Source organism: Narcine bancroftii, chromosome 1 (genome assembly GCF_036971445.1).
Source record: "Narcine bancroftii isolate sNarBan1 chromosome 1, sNarBan1.hap1, whole genome shotgun sequence".
NCBI lineage: Eukaryota > Metazoa > Chordata > Chondrichthyes > Torpediniformes > Narcinidae > Narcine > Narcine bancroftii.
This window is the reverse complement of record NC_091469.1, coordinates 28,772,705-28,796,604: the sequence shown is the minus strand read 5'-3', so window position 1 is coordinate 28,796,604 and position 23,900 is coordinate 28,772,705. Positions and strand designations below refer to the sequence as shown.

General features: G+C 36.5%; 1 protein-coding gene across 7 annotated transcripts in view; it reads left to right on the top strand.

The window, feature by feature from the left end:
- Positions 1 to 22,947, top strand: part of ptbp3 (polypyrimidine tract binding protein 3) — a 112,301-nt gene extending 89,354 nt beyond the window's left edge. For 6 of the 7 annotated variants that reach the window (XM_069923089.1, XM_069923081.1, XM_069923097.1 and 3 more), the window contains 8 exons: positions 1,887 to 2,082; positions 7,314 to 7,388; positions 7,907 to 8,043; positions 12,289 to 12,322; positions 12,605 to 12,697; positions 13,611 to 13,827; positions 15,802 to 15,879; positions 20,285 to 22,947. In XM_069923089.1, the coding sequence (XP_069779190.1) occupies positions 1,887 to 2,082; positions 7,314 to 7,388; positions 7,907 to 8,043; positions 12,289 to 12,322; positions 12,605 to 12,697; positions 13,611 to 13,827; positions 15,802 to 15,879; positions 20,285 to 20,417 (963 nt within the window). In that variant the 3' untranslated portion in view covers positions 20,418 to 22,947. The remainder of the gene's footprint in view (positions 1 to 1,886; positions 2,083 to 7,313; positions 7,389 to 7,906; positions 8,044 to 12,288; positions 12,323 to 12,604; positions 12,698 to 13,610; positions 13,828 to 15,801; positions 15,880 to 20,284) is intronic. The other variant, XM_069923109.1, reaches the window with a different exon arrangement.
- The last annotated feature ends 953 nt before the right edge of the window (positions 22,948 to 23,900 follow it).

Below are 23,900 nucleotides of genomic sequence, written 5' to 3'. Positions count from 1 at the left end.
GATTTCAAATTTGAAGTACTTCTGAATACACCATTTGAATCCAGCGTTAAATCAATTCTGAATCAACCAACATTGAGCTGACATTTAATTTTGAGATTAAGGCCAATAGTCATTATTCTTGTAGTTTGTTAATGCTCATGAGAAAACTAAGTTGACTAGATAATTGAAAATCACTTGCGTTAAAAAGAGATTACATGAAGTAAATTTTTTAATTTAGATGTACAGCACAATAGCAAGCCATTTTGGCCCACGAGTCTGTGCTGCCCAATTTGTACCCCATTAACCTACACTCCTGGTACATTTTGAATGGTGGGAGGAACTGGTGCTGCCGGAGATGTTGGGAGAACGTACAAACTCCTTCCAGGCAGCGCGGGACTTGAACCCTGGTCAGGATCCAGTTGCTGGCGCTGTAAAAGCTTTCCACTAACTGCTCGCCAACCATGCCACCCACAGTTTGGTAATTGGGTGCAAGAGATGAAAACATTTTCCTTAACAGCATTCATTGTTAGGGTACTGTGGGACAAACGTCTGTGTCCCTTTGTAATGATCCTTTCTCAAATACAGCATATCAACAGATGACATGAAGCTCTGAAGTATTGTGGATAGTGTAGAAGGTTGTCATAGGTTACAACTGAATGCAAATTTGTGTGGAGAAGTTGCAGATGGAGTTCAGTTCGGATATGATTTTAGAAGGTCGAACTTGAAGGTGGAGTACATTGTTAATGCCAGGATTCTTAAGTGGGAAAGAACAAATGGACCCTGAGATCCAACTTCATAGGTCCCTCAAGGTTGCCTTGCAGGTTCATAGGGTAGTTAAGAAGGCTTATGGTATGCTGGCCTTCATTAGTTGTGGAATTTAGTTCAAGAGCTGATTGGTAATGTTACAGCTCTATAAAACTCTGGTTACACCATTCTTTCAATGTTGTTTTGTTCCTTATTACAGGAAGGATATGGAAGTTTTGGAAGGAAGTGCAGAAGAGATATACCAGGATGTTGCCTAGATTGGAGATCATGTGTTGTGATCAAGGTTAACAGAGTTAGGCTTTACCCTGGAATGAATAAAGATGAGAGATGAACTCATGGAGGACTACAAAATAATGAGAGGCATAAATAGGGTAGATGACCAACACCTTTTCCTGTGGTGACAGTAGCGAATAACAGAAGATCTGTCTAAGGTTAGGAGAGGGAAGTTGAGGGAAGATATTGGGAGCAAGTTTTTTTTTAAACAGAGTAGTTGGTGCTTGGAATGGATCGCCAAGAGTGGCAGTGAAGGTCATTCGAGGAACTTGGGCACATGGATGCAAGGGAGAGAGGGTTATTGGTTTGAGGCAAGGAAGGTTTAGTTTGTTGATTAGATTTGTAATGTTTGGCATAGTGTAGGCCCAAAGGAATATTCTGTGCTGCAATATTCCATTTTCTAACGCTGAGTAGAAGTTTTGTGTGCTATTATGATTGGTATGGAGCTCAGTGTTTCCTATCATTTGTTTTCCCCAAACATAATTTTAGTTTAGTTCAGTTTTAAAATTGTACCTCTGTCATTGTACTCTTCTTTGAATTGAAGTATAGTATGGAGTACTGATATTTTTAATTTGTACCTTTTACGTGATCTAATAGGGATTTTGTAGTGTGGTGTGTATAAAATATGGCTTTTTAGTTGCAGGGGAAGGAGAGAATTTTGCAAACTTGGTTGGCAAAGGTGCCTTTTAAAGTAAATTCCATGTCTAGTAGTGTGGTGTAGAGTTTCAGCTCATGGTGATTTGTAACAATAGCGATCGTTTACAGTAAATGATCAGAAATTTATTGTATCTGGAAATAAATTCATAATGGAAATAGTTCATCAATTAATAGAAAATATTCAGCTAACTATTCTTTTCCTTGGATTTCAGGCTTTGGATGGACAGAATATCTACAATGCTTGCTGTACTTTGCGTATAGAATTCTCAAAGTTGACAAGTCTTAATGTCAAATACAACAATGATAAAAGCAGAGACTTTACACGCCTTGATCTTCCTTCCGGCGACGGCCAGCCCACCATTGACCCTCCTGTGGCCGCCGCTTTTGGTAAGGAAACTTCACTTCTAGGTAAATATATGATGACAGGTAATTTTTTTTTTGTTGTTGTTGATCCCTTTTGTTCATCAACAATCATGCTGTTTTCCCCACCATTTTCCCCACACGCACAATTTTGTCCAATAAGAGGGGACAATTGCCAGCACTCAGGAGAATTGGTTAACAGAATGCAGTCTGCATACGTATGTCTAATTTTGGGGGTCAGGGTTAGATTTTTTTTCTCAAGTGAACTTGTCTGATTTAGAATGCCTTCCCTGAAAAGATGGAATAAATCAGTTCATTACTAACTTGGCAATAAAAGTAGAGTTGTCTGCATAGGCAAAAAAAAATCTCAAACTGGGAAATACATCGAGTGCTGGTAATGGGAAGTGTTTCCAGAGGGCTGGCAAAGGCACAGTTTCCTGTGCAAATTAATTCACCTAGCCATATGTAAATTTCCCTTAACCTATCATGTTTGTCAGTAGATTTTGACTCGCAATCTCTTAAAGAGCTTTACGATTTGTATCATGAAACCCCTGTACCAGCCTCATAATTTTATTGCATGAATTGACATTTTCCAACAAATGTGAAGCTTTTAAGTTGAGGTTTTTGATGGCCTGGAAATGCTTGTGAAAGCATGTTAGATACTTTGATCAAAGGGTACTTAAATATGAATTGCATATAAAGTAGTTAATGTGCTTGGTGCTGTGTATAGATCACAATTTATTGCTTTTACTATTGATAAAATATTCGAATGTGCACAGATGATTGAGCAGATTTAATGCAGCAGAAATATCATATCAGTCAAGTTATTTGGACTTTTTCTTTGTGATGACCTGTTACTGAAAATGTACAAAGTAGTCATATCACATATTCTTAATAGTCGAATGTATTTAGCTTAATAGGGATTTGCCCTTTTGTATGTTGGCTGTTCAGATGAAAAATATTTTGGTCAACAATTACATATTTACAGTAATTTGCTTTGAAACAGTTTTGACTTGTAATACAGTATTTAAATAATTGAATTGAACAATCATTTTTTTGAAGTTGGTTGTACCAGAAGGACATTTGTTCACCGTTGGCACATATTAGAGTATGTATTGATACTCATATTGTTTTTGCACTGGTCTTTAGATATGGGCACATAAGCAACACTTGATTTATTGAAATATAAGAATTGCAAGTGTCATTTTATTATTTGAACTTAATTGTACCATCAAGTGATTTTAGAAAATTGTTGGGAATATTTTTTTTTAATTATGTATTTGATGGCATATAGGACCCACTGGTCCATTTCAGTGGGGAATATTAAGAATTTTTTTTTTTTACTGTGCATGTTTTAGTCTATTATGGACAGGCCAGATCTCATGAGACCATGTTTTATGTGATGTTGTTTCATTGATGGCGAACACTAAGACAAACAGATAAGTATACCTTCTAGGTCCAGGGTAGCAGCGGCGGTGTTCGGTGGTGTGGGGGGGTTAGGTTTAAAGCAGTGGTGCTCGGAAAAAGGAGGGGGGGTTAGGGTTAGAGGTGGCAGCAGTGCTTGTAAGGATTCGTTTCAAATAGTGCCTCAGCCCTGGGGAGATTTTTCCATCCCTAATATCATGGCCAGGCACCAATATCATGCTCTCCAAAATGTTACCTTGGCATACAAGACCTGGGGAGGTTTTTCAGATAATTTCTCTCGGGGGGTGGGGGGGAGTGGGGAGGATCTTGCGTGTTGTCAAATCAGGTATATGACTGAAGGGAAATGTTTTGGGTTTGAAGAGCAACGAGTCTGAACACAGGAAGGATCTTTATTAAAACACAGATAAGGGGATCATAATAGGGATAGCAACACATCATAAAACAGTTTAGTAAGTCACTTAATAAGTGACTTGGTGCTACTGATACTAGCAACTGTGGACTGAATTGTCACAAAAAATTACAATACAATACCCACCCTTCCTTGTCTAATGTGGGCATGGCTTCAATGCTATCTAACAGCCTCAATCCTGGATTAGTGCCCACCTTGGCAATGACTCCTCCAGTATTGTCCACAGTTTGCGACCTGGATTGGACCAGGGTTTATCTGAGAACCGAAGAGGAAGAGATACTGCACATGGTGGACTTCATGGTACATTCAGCTGGAGAGTCTGGCCCAGGTAATCACTGGGTGATTAAAGGGCCAATGAATTGGTGGGCAAGATCCAACCTTGATTGGCAGGTGTTGCAACTTCCGGCTAAGTTCCAGGCAGAGAGGCCATGTAACCACCCACAATCCACATTCCCACCAGGTCCTAGGCAGACAGGTCACATACCCTCCATAGTCCACACTCCCACCAGGTTCCCAATGGAGCGGTCACATGACCCTCAAATTCACACAACATTGAGCAATAGAAACATTACAACATAGAAAATATGTTGACCATATATTGAATCATAAGTGGCATTGATTCGTGCACCTTTCCAAAGAATGTTGGAGGGAGGACAATTGAAAGCACAAACTACCCATTTAATTATTTTTAACTGATTGCTTTTCTTGTCCTTAGAGTTGTATTCCAATTTTTAAGCAGTTTTTTTGGTGAAAACTATTATGGCGGTGCACAGCGAGACACAGGTGAACTGGCTCCGCACTGTTAGGGCGCCGCCGAGCGCATCTTCTCCCGTGTTCAAATGGGCCGCACACTCAGCTGCGTTGTGATGTCACCGCCCACTCGTGGGTGGGACTTATGGGCCACCTAGTAAGCCACAACACAGGCTTTTCAAAACTAAACCGTTGGAAATGCAAGTGACTTACAGTATGTAGTCTTGTTATTTCACTTCCCTTAGTAGCTACCGCTACACTATATATTTATATACTGAGATTTATTTTCAAGGAAAAGCAATACAGTAAAAGCCCTGGTATCCTGCACCTGTGGGATTGCGAATGCTGGGCATGCAAATTTTCTGGATGACTGAAACAACATTTCCAATGTCTAACTAATGTATTTGCATTAAGAATACACAGTTTAAAAGACAAACAACAGTGCAAAATTTAAAATAATTTGAAGAACAAATATCAGTATTGTACTCAATTTTGTAAAGCTCACTTTAATCAGGTACCTAATTTCTGTAACTTAAAAGCATTTAAATAAGAATCCCAGTCACTGGTGCTGTCGATGTGTCATAATTAACCCCCTCCCCCAGGTTTACAGAAGAAGCCTTCTAATATATTTAATACTAATAAAAATAGACTCTTGACAGGGCTAGGGAGACACTTTGGGAGAGCCACCCTAGTGGCGAACAGCATCGGCCCTTCATTCTTGGCAGCACCATTTTGTTCAAACACAACTTTTTTAATGCTTTATTTAAAATTTTGAATATCATTATTGAAACTTGATTCAAACAGCTGTTTGTGGGCAGAGCACAACAGATGCTCCGCTGGCTGAATATTCCCATTTTCAAGAGGTGTTGCTTCGGAAAACTTTTTTACAATTTAAAACTTTTATTTAAACTTTTTTTGGCCAGTTGTTTGGGTTGCTTGAATTCCAGATACCAGGGATTTTACTTTATTTGTATTCTATTAAGGCAGTATATGGGAGCTGGGCATTGAGAAAACTATTTGCAACTTATTGCTCCAAGTTTTGAGAGATTTTTTGAGATTGGGTGATTGTGCTTTAGTATGCACCAACTGAACTTGTCAGAAACTTAAGTGTTACAGATCAATAGTTTTTTTTTCTTCATTATGAGCTTGAATTTATTTATTTGCACTGAGTTTTTTTGTGCATAATGTCTACAGCTAAATAAAGAATCCCATCAAATGTTTCGTAAAAGCACATAATGCATAATTGATTTCCTCACTTCCAGACCACAATCAGTGAAGAACATCACCTCAACAATCTCCATCAGTACCAGAGCACCACAGGGCTGTGTTCTTAGCCCCATTACACCTACTGTGTGGCTCAGTATGACAGTAACATCTACAAATCTGTTGATGGTACCTCTGTAGTGGGTTGCATGAGGAAAGGTGATGAGTCAGCATATAGGAGGGAGATTGAAAACTTGGGGTAACCATGTTTAGTGGGAGTGTTTAGATTAGTATGGGGTTTTTTTATTTTCTTTTACAACCAGAAGAGATTGGTCTATTTAAATAATCACAATGTTAGAATGAGATGTAATGCTTTAGTATTTTTCACTTTTTTGAGAATTAAGTAATATTATGTACAGTTTGTGACTCAATTCTATTGCATTATATAAAATATAATATAATTAGTTAATATCTAAACATATACATGTAATATTTCTCTCATCAAATTAAAATATTTGAAAGAAAGCTCAGCTGAATGGTACAACAACCTTGCAGTCAATGTCACCAGAAATAAGGAGCTGATTGTTGACTTCAGGAAAAGAAAGCCAGAGATTTACAATCCAGTGATCATTGAGGGAATCAGAGATGGAGAGGGTGAGCAGATTTAACTTCTGGGGAGTCACTATGTTGGAGGATCTTTCCTGAACTTAATATACTTAAGGCATGAAGAAAGAATGTCAATGCTGTTACTTCTTCAGGAGTTTGTGGAGACTTGGTATCGCATCACAGTGTCATGATTTTTACTAAGGTTTTCAAATAAATATGTGGCAAAAGAATGCCTTGTCTCTTTAAAAAAAAATCTTAGAAATGATAATTCAGGGGGATTTGGGGAGGTAAGAGCATCTTTAGTTGCAATTCCCATAGCACAGGACCAAAGATGCACAATTATTTTTGTCACTGCTCCATGAAAATTAATCCATTATTTGACCCTTGGGTTCTCCATCTAAACTGAATTAGCTGAAGAAAGGGGTGGAGCAGTGGGGGTGAAGGTGACCTGCATAATCTCAATGCTGAAAACTCGTTTGGTGTTTGCAGGTAGAAAGGTTTTTTCAGCAAAGCTCAATTTGTAATTTTCTTATTTATCAAACTGATTTTGTTTTCATTTTGCAGTGTGAACAGTTTCAAAGATTACTTCAGTGTACATTAATTTTTAAGTGCACTCACTCATTGTGGTTCTTGAATGATCTTTGTACTTAAATGAAATTTCCTTTCATTTGCAAGTTGTATTTGTAGATAACTCAATTGCATGTGAACTTCTACAGTTGTTGTAAAGTTAGGAGCTGTCAATTGTTTGCAGAATATGATATTTAAGCACAAGTATTTGAAAGAAGACTTTTGGGGCATCCATTCCCAAAGAGGGAAAAGGGACTGTCACAGAGTAAAGTCAGATAAGTAATTCAATGACATTAATTTTATAATACTGAACTTTTAGGTGCACCAGGTATCATCTCCAATCCTTATGGTGCTGGTGGATTTGGGCCTGCTGTTGGCTTCCCACAAGCTGCAGGTTAGTATTCTCTAAAGTTGATGACAGTGCATTTCAGGACAGTGCAGGTAGCAGATATTAATTTGTGTTTAAAGTGAATCATTTGGGGAATACTTGCATGGAATAACAGCTTTAAATAATCAATTTCTTAAAAATAAAACTTGGGCAAGTGTTGAATGCTGCAAGAGATGGTACAGATGCCTGTTCCTTTAAAATTGAAACCATTGCCTTCCTGTTTATCTATTTTAAGTACTTTATATGTTTAAGGGGATTTATTTTGACTTTAGTTGCAACCATCTTTTCCAGTGATAGACCAATGATTATACTCTTGTTATGTCTGTGAGATTCTAAAGTGCAAATATTCCATTGAATCAGCAGCTTTGAAAGTGCAGAAGAATTATTTGGGAGAGAATAAATAAAACTCTTGACATGCTGTGCTTTTGCATCCTGCTATCTCAAATATTGTCCAGATTAATCTTCATAGTTTTGAATGGGGTTTGTTCATTGTACACTTCCCATGGTTAATGTTATGATTTCAGGCCTGTCAGTTCAAGGAATCCCAGGAGGGCTGGGGCATCTTGGTCTTCCACAGGCTGCAGTTGGCGGTCGTTTGGCAATGCATGGAATGGGCCCAGCAGGAAATTCAGTCTTGCTGGTCAGCAACCTAAACTCTGAGGTTAGTGCTATAATTAGGAATTGCAATGTCTCCATTCTTGCACAGAATAGGTGTTTCATAATTTTAAATCACACATTTAGTTTTAGATTTGCATGTTGAACTTATAATCTCTAACATTACAATTCTCAAGTTAAAAGCTATATGGCCTATGCTCTTGACGTTCATGGGCTCTTGAAGGAGAATTGCAAGGATATCTTAATACAGCTTTGAAAATCTGTACAAACTTGGTCCAGTTGTATAATTATGGTATAATGTAGGATTTTGCTGCTTTTGGATGGCAAGTTAGTTAATTTTGGTTCAATAACTTTCAATTGCCATTAGCTTTTACTAGTGCCACTTCCCTTCCTTCTGAATGCCTATCAATATTCCAGTTCCATTCTTGCAGAAGCTCCTCTTTAGACTGGTGGCTATGCACATTGTCCCAGTGCTTTGCAGAATTGTGATACAGTAATATACTGTAACTGAGGTGACCCAAATGTATTTTGTGCAAACATAATCGCATATGCATTTGAGTATTTATAATATCTTCAATTAATATAAATTTTACTGGTGGTCCAGTATATTGGCTGATTTGATCAGGCCCATGTTTTTGAAACCCTTTGGAGCAGACTACAGCCTATTATTCTGGAACTTGAAGCAAATTCACAAATGCAATAGATTTTACCAACGTAATAAGAAAGTCCTGCCAAACATTAGCAGTTACGTTCTACAACATGCATACAGAAATATGGAAGTGCAATCAGTTGTGTAAGCATTCAATACAGTTTTATTTTGCTGAGATTAGGAAGGCACAGTATCTTTTGATGTTGTGATTGTTACAGTGCCAAGGATCCTCATTTTATAAAAGTAAAACCACTCAGTAATGTAACATTTAGTAAATTTTGTGTACAGTTGTTTTAGTTGTTGGGTTGAAGAATTCACTTTGTCTTTCGCACTTGCATGCTAGCCAATAGTTTGCAAGAAATGTAACTGTTAACTTGATGGATCATTCATTTAATCATTTATCTTCAGAGTTCATTATGCAAATGTGCATATGCTTACATATTCTCAAACTTCATGTCATTAGAATTTGAATGTTCCATGCCAAAGGTATCTACCTTTTTTCTATTACACAATACAACTTTCCCATTAACATCAAATTTAATGATGACCTGTTACTGAAAATGTACAAAGTAGTCATATCACATATTCTTAATAGTCAATGTATTTAGCTTAATAGGGATTTGCCCTTTTATATGTTGGTTGTTCAGATGAAAAATATTTTGGTCAACAATTACATATTTACAGTAATTTGCTTTGAAACAGTTTTGACTTGTAATACAGTATTTAAATAATTGAATTGAACATTTGGGAAGGATCTAAGTTGAGTCAATTTGGTTGAATGTCCAGCTTGCTTTTCTCGGAAAGTTATGTAACTACTATTAAAAATATCTTTTTGAAATTTTATTTGTTTTCCTTACATGTAATAATATCAGTACAAAATATGACAAATTGTTAATATCAAATCTATTACATGATGTAACCCTAACCCCCTTCCCCCACGAAGCTAACCGCAAAAGAAAGAAAGAAAAGGAATATGTAAGAAAACAGTAAATGAAAGCAAGAAATTAGAATAGAAACCTGGTTGCCGTGAGTTCCCTTCACCATATGGAATTAATTGTCTATAATTTTTAATATTTCCAAGGAGGTTAATGAAGATCGAGGCTTAATGAAGAGGTTTATAAGTTAATTCCCTCCATTCTTAAGTACAGGTGCCATATTTTAAAAAATACATCATGCTTGTTTCTCAAATTGTTCTCTTCCCCCCCCCCCCCCCCCCCCCAAGGAACGCTATGCATTTCTGCATGCAAATATTCCATACCCAAATGGGTATCTGATTTTCATGTCACCGCTATACGTTTTCTTGCTACTTCTAGGGCAATCTTTTTAAAATTGTTTTTTATGTTAATAAAAGAGTACCTACCTCCTGACCACATCTGAAACATTGATCGGATAAATCTGACTTCAATTTATTTGACTTTCACTAGAGTAAGAAATAGTTGATGTAAGAAATTATATTGAACTAATCTATATCTAACATTTGTAGTACACAACTGACCAGTTTATTTAATCAATATTGACATTTAAATCTGTCTCCCAATGTTGTCTGGACCTATGAATTCCCTGTTTAATAGTTCCCTTCAGCAATAAAGTATACATAGCCAAAATAAATTTCTCAATGTATCTACTACGTATTAATATTTCAACAACACATTTTTGTAATAATATTGTTGTACCCAGCTTATCTCTTAAATAAGCACGTAGTTGATAGTAACAAAAAGGGTATTATTTTGTATCCCGTATTTATTTTTTAATTGATTAAATTTCTTCATACATAGAAATCTTCTGCCTATCTAATTCCTTTCTGAAACCAAATATTTTAAAAATAGTTTATCCATTGAAAATGGAATAAGTTGGTTTTACATCAGAGGCATTTTAGACCGGACAGCACTCCTCATTCCATTTTCATCATTTACTTTATTCCAAATGTTAATCAGATGTTTCAACAAGGTTGCTTCCCATTTACTGTGCGGGTGTGTGTTGTGTGTGTGTGTGTGTATGTCTCTATCTAATCTTCCAATTTCCTTTATCTTATTTTTATCAATTTCTATTTTGGTCAATGCTGGTTTATCTTCCCTCATCAAAGAAAGTTTAAAAAAAAAAAAATCTCAATTGAGCTGCCTTATAATAACTTAAAAAATTTGATCATTGCAAACCTTCTAACTCAAATTTCCAAGTCAATTTATCTAAAGAAACTCACATCTTTCTCTTCCAAAGAAAAATTCTAATATATTTATTTAATTCTTTAAAAAAACCTTTCGCGGTATTATTTGCAATAAATATTGTACCCTAGGAAATATATTCATTTTAACACAATTAGTCCTACTCACTAGTGTAATTGGCAACATCCTCCATTTATTCAAATCCTCATTGACTTTAAGTAAAAGGTACATAATTCAATTTGTATACGTTCTCTAATTTATCTACCCAGATACCTATATATTTTATCCCATTCGCTGGCCATTTATATTGAGTGATTTGTTGACATTGAGTGTAGTCCCATAGAGGCATAATTTCACTTTTATCCTCAAATCTTTTGATAAAATGGGAAATGTTTGTGTTTTGTTTTGCACAGCAGGTCATGAGCGAAGGTGCAGTCTTGTTTGATGCAGGTTTAATCTTTCATTTTAAACTTTTATTTAAAAAAAAATACACTTGGCTGTTTTCTGTAATTTTTCTAAATGTGCAGCACTGAAAACTAAATGCATGTTATAAATAACATACTTGATTTGCCATGGCTTTCTACTGGATGGATTTTTGTTTGCATCTGGAGTGAAATCCATAAGCAATAAATGAGTTGAATTTTTGCATCAGCATTCTTATACAAATGGTCCCTGACATGCATCCAAGTTCAGTTCTGACCAACCAGTCAGATATCAAAATGGACGTAAATTGGAAGCATGTTACTCCGGGGCTGGCGTGTTCTTAAACTGGAGCCACAGCACTTCGTACATGGCCCAGCCCACCCAGCACTGCAAAGACCCATTGTCCACCACCACCAGCATCTGGCTCCCCTCACTTCCCCCAAATTGAACACAGGGTCCGCCACTGCCTTCATGTCCTCAAAATAGAACACAATTGGCGGTGGCGGAATCACAGTGACCTCTCAGCCTTTGGCTGCTGCAATGTCAGTCCATCAAAATAAACAGCCCCTGGGACCTGCCATTTTTATATTTACATCATTTTAAAAAATTTGTACAGTTTTTTTTGGGTCTTATCTACGGGTGGCCGTAAGTTGCATAGTTGTAAGTCAGGGACCACCTGTAAAAGTTTAGGACAAGTGTTTCAACTCATCTACAGTAGTGTCTGGAAGGGTGAAAAAGGGATAGGTAAAATAGATTTGTATGCTTTAAATGTTAATATGTTGACTTTTGTTTTCTCCTTTTCCCTCTCTCCTCCTCCCCCCCGCCCCCCCAAACCCTGGCCATTTTCCTGCTTTGTTATTCCATAATTTTAAAAAAAAAACATCAAATCAACAAACTTGGAACATCTACGACATTTGAACCTTAATTCTTTTGCGTGATCAAATGAATTTTCTGTGGATCAAACTGGCCTTCAACTGTAATGCTGAAAATCTTCAATACGGGGGTCTTGATGCTTGTCTCCGGTCATCTTGTGCTGATTGTTTTGTTCCCCCTACTACAGAAGGTTTCACCTCACTGGCTGTTCATTCTCTTTGGTATGTTGTCATTTCCAATGCTATTTTACTATGAATCTTTATAAAAAAAAAAGTTGATATTTCAATAGTTCATTCAACAGAATCTTGCATCTATGCTTAAATTTATTTTGCTAATTATAAATGCACGAGCTGCTTTTTGCAATGTAGCATTTGATAAAACATGTTCACCTTTTTCATTGTTTAAATATTTTTAATACCTTTGCTCATTTAAATTACTTATTTTAAAATTGAATTTGTGTGTCATTCATATAAAATTGAAACTTTTATTTGGTTAAACCGAAGGAGTTTATGGTGATGTGCATCGTGTGAAGATCTTGTTCAATAAAAAAGAAAATGCCTTAATACAGATGGCAGATGCAAGCCAAGCTCAGCTAGGTAAGGGTCACTACTTCCCTGTTAACATTTTGTCTGGACAGTTACTAATGTGTTACCTCATAGTTTTCCTCCTCTCCCTCATTGTGGTATGCCAAATTTTTTCCAATCTTTTTATCATTAAAAAATTGTCTAATTTTAGTGTAATTTTTTTTTGCTGGAATGCTGTTTGTTCCAGGTGTCACCATGCAGTTTGCAAGACCTCAATGTTAGCACATCATCATAGATTAGTGACTTTCATAACACCTATTTCTTCCCTAATCTGAGCTCCTTATTCAGTAGAATCTTAATTACTGCCCAAAATGTGATTTTTTTTTTTTCTCTCCCCTTCCCCCCCCCCCCCCCCCCCACTTGTACTCTGATTTTATTAGTATTATTTTCTTTGTAGTTTCATGCTGCATATCTGCACTTGTTTAGACCAATCATTTGAACCTGGAATCTTAGTAAGAAATGTTTCAATGTTAATTTTGACTTTTGGAAGATGGTGATAAATTACAACATGCATAGATATCCTGGTATTCGCAGGTGCAAGTGTACTTGTGGTTTAATGTCTTAACATTTCTTTGTTTTAGCTCTTTACATTGTTGCGCTGATTATATTGAAATTTTACTGCTGAGTGTGTGGAGGATGGTTGTACCAATTTTCAGACATAGCAAGACACCACCTGAGTGGTAACTCACACCAGCTTGCTCACACTCCAGGAGTAGAATGCTAAATAAAATATGCTCTGCCTGATAGCATTAAACTGTTAAGTGTCATGTTTGAAACTGTTGTATTTTTTAAACCATGATAGCATTGCCTAATGTATTCGTTTTCAGACTAAATGAAATATTTGCACCAAAGCCTTGAGTGAAAATATGATTCACAACAGTGTTTCTATGTTAACTTAAAATTACAAACATTCTATTCTCCATAGCTATGAGCCATCTTAATGGGCAGAAAGTGTATGGCCGAGTATTGCGTGTAACATTGTCAAAGCACCAGATGGTCCAGCTTCCTCGGGAGGGGCAAGAAGACCAGGGGCTTACAAAGGATTACAGTAATTCTCCACTTCATCGCTTCAAGAAACCAGGGTCCAAAAACTTCCAAAATATCTTTCCTCCATCATCCACCCTACATCTCTCAAACATTCCGTAAGTAGTTTAAATACAGTGGGGATGTGAATTTTCTGTGTTTTTAAAATCCACGTCAGTGTTTTATCAATGCCCTCCCTGCCCACTGTGACCACCTCTGCTTGTTCCATGCAGTGCTAGGACATTGTTCTGCCAACTTTGGCTGACACATTTCCTGCAGCATAGCAGCGGCGAAGCATCTTCATGCACTCCCCCTTGGTTGCAAAGTGTTTCCAACATGTTGCAATGCCATGCTGTCTATGCCAGTGGCCCTTTCTATGTTTTTAATCTATATCTCAAAAATCACGCATGAAGAAACAATTGGGAAAGACATTGTTTTTAAGGTTAGCTGAAGAAAAACCCCCGAGTAATCGATAAACATCAATGCAAAGAAATGCTTACGTATTTCGGAAGTAACTTTCTAGTGGAGAATAAGATTTTGTGAAAATGGTTCTGCTTAGCCACTGCATGTGCTAAAATAATTTTATGATTCTGTTCCAAATAATGGAATAACAAAAATGAGTTATTACAGGCATGTGAATTTTCCAATTGGATGCAAGTTGGGCAAGGGCACTGCTTGGCATGCTGGGTGCTAGTTATGGGCAAATACTGCTTGGGGTTAGGAGAACCAGATACTCTAGTTTGAGTATAGGTCAAGCAGGTACTGCCTGATGATCTGGAAGGAGCTTGGAGTCTGGGTACAGATGGTAGTGTCTATCTGATATACTGTGCTCACTGTTTAAAAAAAACTAATTGCTTTTGTTTAAAATGACTAGTTTTTTTTAAATGGCTTGAAACTGGTAATTTTGTGTGTACATTTTCAAAAATTTTCCAAATGGGGTGCTCCCTGCCCCCCACCTCCCGCAAGGAACGCTGCGCCCCCTTGACCCTTTGGTTGGCTGTCTCTTTTCCTTTTTTAGAAACCTCACCACATGCCTGATACATAAAGGTTGTTTCACTGGACATGAAGCTAACAGGCATATCTGCTTGAAAAGCCTACTGAAATTGGGAAGCTTGGGCAGCTAATGAAAGAATAATTCTGCTATATTTTCTTTTAATATTTTATTTACAATTTTAAATCGTATGAAATTTATAATAAATCAAACATCACACGTTTAAATGAAACCCAACCACCCCACTAACACCCTCCCTCCTTCCCTACCCACCTATAAAGGAAGAATGAAGATCTTCACTGTAAACATAATCAACTTTTTAAGCTGCGGAAACAGAGACATCCACCGAAACTGATTGAGAGATCAGATTTTAATACCAAGGATTTTTAAATATGGGCTCCATACTTTACAAAAAAAAAGATATTTATCCAATTCTGCTATATTTTCATCGGGCAATTTATTGCCAGCAATTGTTTGGCAAAAGAGGTTATAATTGTTTTTGAGAATTGCTGTTTGCAGGAAGCAGGCCATTCAGCCCTTCCAGCTTGTTCAAATAGTTGGGGAGAGGAACAGACATATTGCCATCAATAATATTTCTTTGTAGTTCACATTAGCAGATGTTGACTTAACAGCTTGATCTTGAATGCAATTCGGATGAGTTGCCTAGTGTCGTTCATACTACTGCAAAGTAGCAGTCTCTGGATTGGTTTCCATATTCTAATTTGACTAATTGTACACTCAACCTAAATCATTAAACATAGTCAATCTGGCCTGATTATGGTTTTTATATATAAGCAGGACCAAGCATCTTAATGTTAATTTATGTATGACTTCTACATACAGAGTATTAAGACAAGCTATTTGTTGATGTGTAGTTGGCATGTGAAGCATGAATTTAAATTGGTAATGCAGGGGCTTCACCATTGTTGGCTCTTCACTCTTTCTCGTCATTAATTGAAATGGCATAAAATGATCCTTTGAGGCTTCTAACACCAATAGTTATATAAGAGTCTTGTCTGTAGACAGTAATTATGCATTTTACATTTTTCACAAATTAGTAAGTTTCTCCCTTTCTGTGCTCTAAGTGTTTGTCTATTTTCAGACCTTCAATCACAGAGGAGGATCTGAAGAACTTGTTTGAAAGTGTTGGATCGTCGGTGAAAGCCTTCAAGTTTTTTCTGTATGTTTACTTTTGTACTTCATTCCCTGTGCACAGTTTGAAGTGGAATATTAAGTTAACTAAGTGGTTGGAAAGTTTGGACAGGTGTAAATTTGCTATTGGCAGTCTTGTATTCTGCGACTCAAGATTATAATGTACTGCAGTACTTGATAAATTATCTGCATGAATCAATGTATGTCATCCATTTGGATCTCTATGGGCTAATATGCCAAAGCTATTTTCTGCACTCAAACCAGTGTCAGTTAAATGACATTGCTGGTGCTATGGGATGAGAAAGCAGATTTTTTCCAATTAGTTTGACTTTTATTTCAGCATGGAATTCTGGAACCTTGGTGAGCCGAATTGAATGGAGATTTCATCATGTATGATAGAACAGACATAAAAAAGCTAAATAAGTTCATTTAGAATGTTGGGAAAAGAGGATTATTTTGTTATGTCTGAACTTTGAGAACAAATGGCATGAATAATTGATTTGAAACCTGATTGGCACAGACAAGTTTCCTTGCGTGCATGAGCAAGATACAAATGATATGCATTGAAAATTACTTTAAAGATGCACTTCAAAATGTACACTTGTTTCACGTGTTGCCAAATAACACCAAGAACAAAATGCACTTTCTTTTCAAATAATTGTGATTGATTTTGTTATTTCTGTTTCATGTCTGTTTCAATGCTGTTAAAGTTGAAATGGAACAGTTTGAGGAAACATTATCATCAAGCTTCGTACATATTAATTTTATATCTGCACCTGATAAGTTGGTTGCCACCCGTACAATATTTTAAACTTCAATTACACTTGTCATAGATTCCTGACTTTGTTTCTGAACAACACTGCTCTATTTCTGGTGGTTATCCAGTTTGGTGAAACTGTTCTTCCAGTTGTTTCCTTTTTGATGTGTTTGACCAGTTTTACTCTTTTAGCAATTGTGCAATATCTCCCTGGAATTGAACCTTGTTCAATGCACTGCTCTCATCAAGGCTGATTGTGCTTAGAGATCCCTTCCTTGTGCTTAAAGTGGAGTTTGCTGAGGTCATGAATGCACCTGGATAAGCTGTTTTAATTGAGAAAGTTGCTGTCTTGAGCCATTGCAATCAAAAAGCTATTGATCAGGGAATTGGATTAAGACCCAACAATAATGCAGGAACAACAATGTAAATTTGGATGGTGTGTTACATAGAAAGATCCTGCAAGTGGAGCTTCTCATCAAGGTAGCATGGAAGGTACCTTCTGGTTAGTTTTGCCACCACATTTAAGGAAAGCTTTGCATGGTGCAGAAAAGGTTCTCTTACAGTGCCTTCGTAATGTTTCAGACAGACATTTTCCCTCCTTATTTGACTCTGTGTTCCACAGTTTTAAATTTGTAATCAAACATTTTGCATGTAATTAAAGTGCACATTTCATTCAACGTTATTTGTATGCATTTTGTTTGACCATGTAGAAATTACAGCATTTTTTATACATAGTTCCCCCATTTCAGGGCACCATAATGTTTGGGGTATTTGACTTCACAGGCATATGATTACTTGGGTATGCTTAATTGGTCCAGGTGTAAGAGAGCTAAGCTAGGCTTGCTTCTAAACTTTTGATCACCTTTGTAGTTGCCATTTTTCAAAATGAGGAGTTTCAACATGAGGACCAGAGCTATGCCAATGAAAGTCAAAAATCTTTTAGGAGGCTGAAAAACAAAAATAAAACAAAAAAAGAGACATCATCCAAACCTTAGGATTACCAAAAATCAACAGTTTGGAACATCATTAAAAAGAAAGAGTGTGCTGGTGAGCTCAGGAATCACAAAGGGACTGTTATTCCAAGGAAGACTCCTGCTGATGACAGAAGAATTCTCCTCATAGTGAAGAAAAATCCCCAAACCTCTTCAGGAGGCAGTTGTAAATGTGACAATAGCTGCTATCCACAGAAGACTTCATGAACTGAAATACAGAGAGTTCGCTGCAAGATTCAAACCACTAGTTAGCCACAGACTCTGGATGGCCAGATTGCAGTTTGCCAAGAAGTATTTAAGCGCCTGCAGAATTCTGGAAAATGGTCTTGGGGACAAATGATGCCAAGATTAATCTGCATCGGAGTGATGGCAAGAGTAAATTGTGGAGGTGTAAAAGATCTGCCAAAGATCCAAAGCATTGCACCTCATCTGTGAAACACGGGGGTGCTATGGCCTGGGCATGTATGGCTGCCATATCTTTATTGATGATGTAACTGCTGACGACAGCAAAATAATTCTGAGGTGTATAGAAACATTCATCTGCTCCATTTCGAGCAAATGCCTCCAAACTCATTGGACGGTGCTTCTTCTTACAGCAAGACAATGATCCTATGGATACTGCTAAAGCAACAAGGGAGTTTTTCAGAGATTTAAAAACTGGAAAATTCTAGAATGGCCAAGTCAGTCACCTGATGCAAATTCAGTTGAACATGCCTTCCATATGCTGAAGAGGAAACTGAAGGGAACAAGCCCCTGATACAAACAGGAGCTGAAGATTGCTGCAGTAGAGGCCTGGCAGAGCACCACCATAGAAGATCCTAAACACTTGGTGATATCTAGGAATCAGACTTCAACCAGTCATTGCATGCAAATGATAGGCAACAAAGTACTAAACATGACAAATATACTTACCATTGCTATGACCCAAATATTATGGTGCCCTGAAATGAGGGGACAAATGTATAATTTCTACCTGGTCAAACCAAAATGTATACAAATAACCTTTAATAAAATCTGGGATGTGCACTTTAATTACTTGTGAATTGTTTGTTGACAAATTTAAAACTAGAATAAAGGGGCAAATAAAAAATGCCTTTGTCTCAAACATTATGGAGTAACTGTATGTGTTTCTTGGGATGATGGAGTTTGTCCATACAGAGATTGAACAAACTGGGCTGTAGTATTTGGAATGTAAAAAAAAAAGAGGGATAATGATAATTCTAAAAAATTTTAATTATGCTGCATGGTAGAAGGCCCTTCCGGCCCATGAAATCCATGCCACTCGATTACACACAATTAACCCACCAATCCCGTACATTTTTTTAAAACTGGAAAACATAATTTTAGGAGTTGTCTATTGAAGAAGGAAAATAAGAAATAAGACTTAGCCATTTTTGGCCCTATGCATTCTGATGTATCCAATTTCTAGCATTATGTTTGTATCCAAAAATGTTCAGACCTATTTGATTGAATGTAACTAAGCCTCCAGATTAGAGAATTCACAAATTTTGTAACACCGAGTTTAAAATAAACCTCATCTTGGTTCTAAATCTCACCTCCCTTTTTTGAAACTGTCCAGCCTGTTCTTTTACTCTTCAACCAGGGGCTATATTCACCCTGCATCTAGCTTATATTTTGAGTTTTGTAAGCTTTTATGCATCATTCTTTTTGACCTTGGAGAAAACAGCCCTAATCCTAATTTCTTGCACAACTTGCCCTGTCTGGAACTAGATTACTGAATCTTTATTACAACCCATGCATGGCAAGAACTGTTTTAGTTTTTGGACATGCAATATCACTTATGCCCTATATCACTATTTCTCATTTTTAAAATATATTGATGGTCTTTTCAAAGAAATCTTCAATGTATTTTTAAAAGCTTGCAGATAATATATTGACAGACCAGTGTTTTTAAACAAAAAATATTGTGTACTCATAATGACCCTATTGGAGTCTTCAATCCTACTCCATCTGATATGAAATGCAGTCATTCTGTATGTCACAAGAAATTTCTGACTTCCATCTACCACTGCACATGTACAAATATTCAAGTCTTGAGTTTTTGTTCTGGATGTTGGGACTGCAAATTTAGCCCATGGAGGATTTGGTCTATTTGCATGAACCACACAAGAATATATGGTCTAAGTATCTCATAAATATGATACTTTGTGCAGAAGAACTTGACTCCATTGATCAAAATTACAACATCTCTGCTTTCAAATTATTTGCCAATTCATTTGTATACAATGTACAGGATTACATTTCTCAGTGCTCTGAAGTTGTGTATGAATACCTTGTAAATGGATATTAAACTGCTAACTATAACTGGACATCAGAGGTTTGGACAAGAACAGATTCATAAATTGTATGTTTGTCTCTTGGAGCTCTCTATGCTAAGCTTCCAATATTTGAGTAGTTGTAAAGAAGAGAAGAATAACATTGCTGGATATAATTCTCTTGTGTTTTAATTTTTGGTCCAAGATCAGTTTGCCGAACTTTAAACCAGTTACTGCGCCATACTTTTAACAAGATGCTGCCTAACCTATTGGTGAGGAAATGAATAGTAAAATGTATGGAATCTGGCCCATTCATAGTTTCCAATTTTCACAGCAATTTCTCTGGGTTGATATTTTAAAAGAATGTGAAAATGTGAGTTGTTTTCAAATGTTTTCTTTGTGTTGCAGGAAAGACCGCAAGATGGCCCTTATCCAGTTAGACAGTCTTGAAGAAGCAATCCAAGCTCTCATTGATCTTCACAATCATGACCTGGGAGAAAATCACCATCTCAGAGTGTCCTTTTCTAAGTCCACAATTTAATAAATATTTTCTCTATGGACTGAAACCACCCACGTGGTAAGCTAGCATTCAGACAGAGACTGAAATACCAATGACCGACCATGCCTGCAAGAGATGCTTCGATTAATGATTTAAGTGGAACACACAAGTGAGGTTTCTCGTCTTGAGTGACTTTCCTTTTGTCTATCTGTTGATTTCAGTCGATACCAGTTTTCTTTAATTTTTGAAAAGTGCAGGTTTGTTGCAAGCAATCAGCAGCCATACATGTTCATTCACCTGTTAGTGGCTGGTTTAGCAATTTGACAAATTTTTCCAAAAGTTTACAATCTTGGGAGAGGGAGAAAAATCAGGTTTAGATCTACATGATTGTCACCCTTAAATATTTTACTCATTTTCTTGGTGGGGGGGGGGGCTTTAACATCATGGGTTTTCATACCACTGAAGATTTGGAGAAAAAAAAATCAATTTCGTATTTACTGTATACTTGTTTAATTATCATGTGCCTTATTATCTGTTTATCAATTAGATTAGAGGCTTTCCCTGCATTCTTTTCAGTATATGTATTATGGTTTCTTAAAAAAAGGAACTTGTGTCATTGTAGATTTTAGGTGATTTTCTTTTCAGATTTTGTGATGTTGGAAAATCTGCTAGATGCTTAGATTTAATTACAATTTAGTACACAGATGGGAATAACAAATGTTCTTTCTCCTCGGGCAAACTGCAGATCTATGTTGTTTCTATCCTGTCCAAGGGCTGTCATGTGCTAAATCAAGCTTCTACATTAAGCACAATTGAATAAGTTTAAACAGTTCAAAATAAAAGCCCGAGCTTTGGGGTATTTTTGCTTTTTTCCTTGAGCTACATGATTCAAAAGGCTTCAATATCTATCTGTGTGCTAAAGATTTATATATCTTTAAATATTTCATTTATTTTGATCTGTAGCTGTTAATTTTAAGAATGTTAATTGTTGGCTTTTGCTTGAGGGAATTTTTGGCTTCTCAATGTTTCAGTGTAGGTACTTTAGGTCCTCCTGAACGTGTGTTTTCATGTGTTTTTTTTTTTGTTAGTCTAGCTAATTATCCAGCATTTGTGTTAGGCTTTTGTTTTATTGAATGGTTGCTGGACTAACTGCAAGTCTACAAAACATGTACTTAACTCTTCCATTCTGAAAGAATACTTCAGAACCACACAGACTTTGCAAAGCTGCAACTAAACCATGGTTAGAACTATTGATTTATTAAATACAAGACTCTTTAGTCCCATTCAAGTGGAATTCTGGAAGGAGAAACACTTGATGGAAAAGAAAATATTGAAAGATGAGGTAGCGAATAAGAGCTTTTATTTCAGGGTTTCGGAGAGAAAGAAACAGGACCAAAGTTTGTGCCTTCAGTAATCATTTTTCCCCCCTCCCATTTAACATTTCTTATTATCTGTTATACCTAAAATGGAAATGTGAATGTAGTTTAAAATGTAGGAGGGAGAGTGTTATTTGTTCTGTAAAGCAGTGCTTTGTTTGCACCAGGCTTGAAAGAGAGCGCACATGGTATTGAATCAGATTTGATATCTCTCTCATTCTGAGCACTGAACGACTTCATAAAAGAAGCAATGTAAAAGAATTGTTCAGAGTTGCCCAGTAAGCTTGTCACCAACAAATTTGATGCCCTGATCCAGAAGTCTACCAAAGATGCAAATCTGTTTTTGCCATTCCCAAGGCCAGTCCAAAGGGTGCTGAATATTGCCTTTGTAATGTAATAGTGAAGAATGTGTATCAGTCAGTAAAAGGCTTTTACTGTGTGCTAAATTAATGTGGACTCATCTACAGTGTAAGTCACACTAGCTACAATGCTAGAGAAAATTGATTAAAGAGGATAGTTTGGCTGTAGTTTAAATAAAATGACACCATATGATGTCTCAATTTCTCTCCCCACCCCCCCCAAATTTCAAAACTAAATGGCACCGAGTGGGGAACTTGCACAGTTGATACCTCACTCTAATAAAGTGCTCGAGATGGATATCAAAGATTTGTAAGTGCATGCCTTCAGCCACAGGGTTGACCCCTATATTGGTTTGAGAGCTGATTTTTTTTTTTAAAGGCAGTTGGAATGCTTCTACCTATGCAGTTAAGACAAAGGTTGTAGCATTTTATGTGAAATACTTAAACCTCTCTTTCAAGCTGCTTCCCTTCTGCCATTTGATTGTCAGACGGTGTATAGTGCTTTCCTCCCTGTTCATTCATGTACTTGATCTGTTCTTAAAATTCCTGCTTTTTTTTTGAGTTTGAAAGAATGTTCAGCAGACAAAGTTTAAAAAAAAAATGCTGTAAATATTTAAAGAACTTTTTTTTAAATGAGGTTTTTTGGGAACAAGTAAAAGTACAAACTGGTTTTTATATGAAAACATTGATTGTCTTGTATATTTTGATAAGCAACAGTACCGGGTTTCATTTGTAAAGCAGTTTGTGTCAAAAGTGGAAGAAACAAAATGGATTCCATTTCTGTTAAGATTTGTTTTTAATGCACAGATAATGAAATATTAAAATAATATTTTCTAATTGTTTATTGCATGTGTTTGTGTAAAGTGTTCCATTTCTTTTGTTGTGTACACTTGTATGGCCTTGATAATCTTCTCCTCTAATTGTAGCATGCTTTCAATAAATGTCATGACACCTCTTTGATCTTCCTGCCTCTTTGTCTAACGCTTTTAACTTTCTTTCTTTTTATTCCATATCAGAGGTTTCCAAACTAGGTCAGTGTGTTGGGTAGATGGAGATTTTTATGCAGAGATTGGAACATTATTTACAGGCAGGTGTTATCTATCTTTCAGATTAAGAGCAGAAATATATTTGCTCTGCAGTAGGCTCCGGTCAATTTTTTCCATGTTTATCTTAGTTTCTGCTGGAGCTCAAGCTGATGCTAGAGCAGCAGTTTGTTTGCTTGGTTAACTAATATCTTGTAGAAATGGAGAGATGAATGTAATGGTCTCAGAGTAGGGAGGCCCACTGTCACTCTTCCAGACAAGCTTGTTTGTGAAGCTGCAGTCCATATCATTCTCAATCTTTCATTGTTCACATTGCATCAAGCAGAATATAATTTTTCTGCCATTTACAAAAGTGTCGATCTGGAATAATTGGTGCAGCTGGGAATATTTTTTAAAAATATAGAGCTCACTTTATACCATTTTTTCTTCTTCAAATAGATTAAATTTGTGCATTGCAAATATTTTAGACTAAAAATGTTAGTGCATCCTGCTTTTGATTAGTTAGCTTGTTAAGCTCTGGAAAGATGCCATGAGGTTTGAATTCCACAAATCTTACGCATGCCTTCCATGAGAAATCTGGTTTTTGAGAAGGGGAACAAGCATTTTTAGAAAGAAGGCTCATTCTAATTAAAAAACAAAGTTTGGCAACCTCTGTTTAAGATCTAAAAATTTTTTTTGTATCTTTATCTTAACATAATTTTTCTTGCTGGAATATTCATAAATGTTTTATTATGCACGAATGTGGCA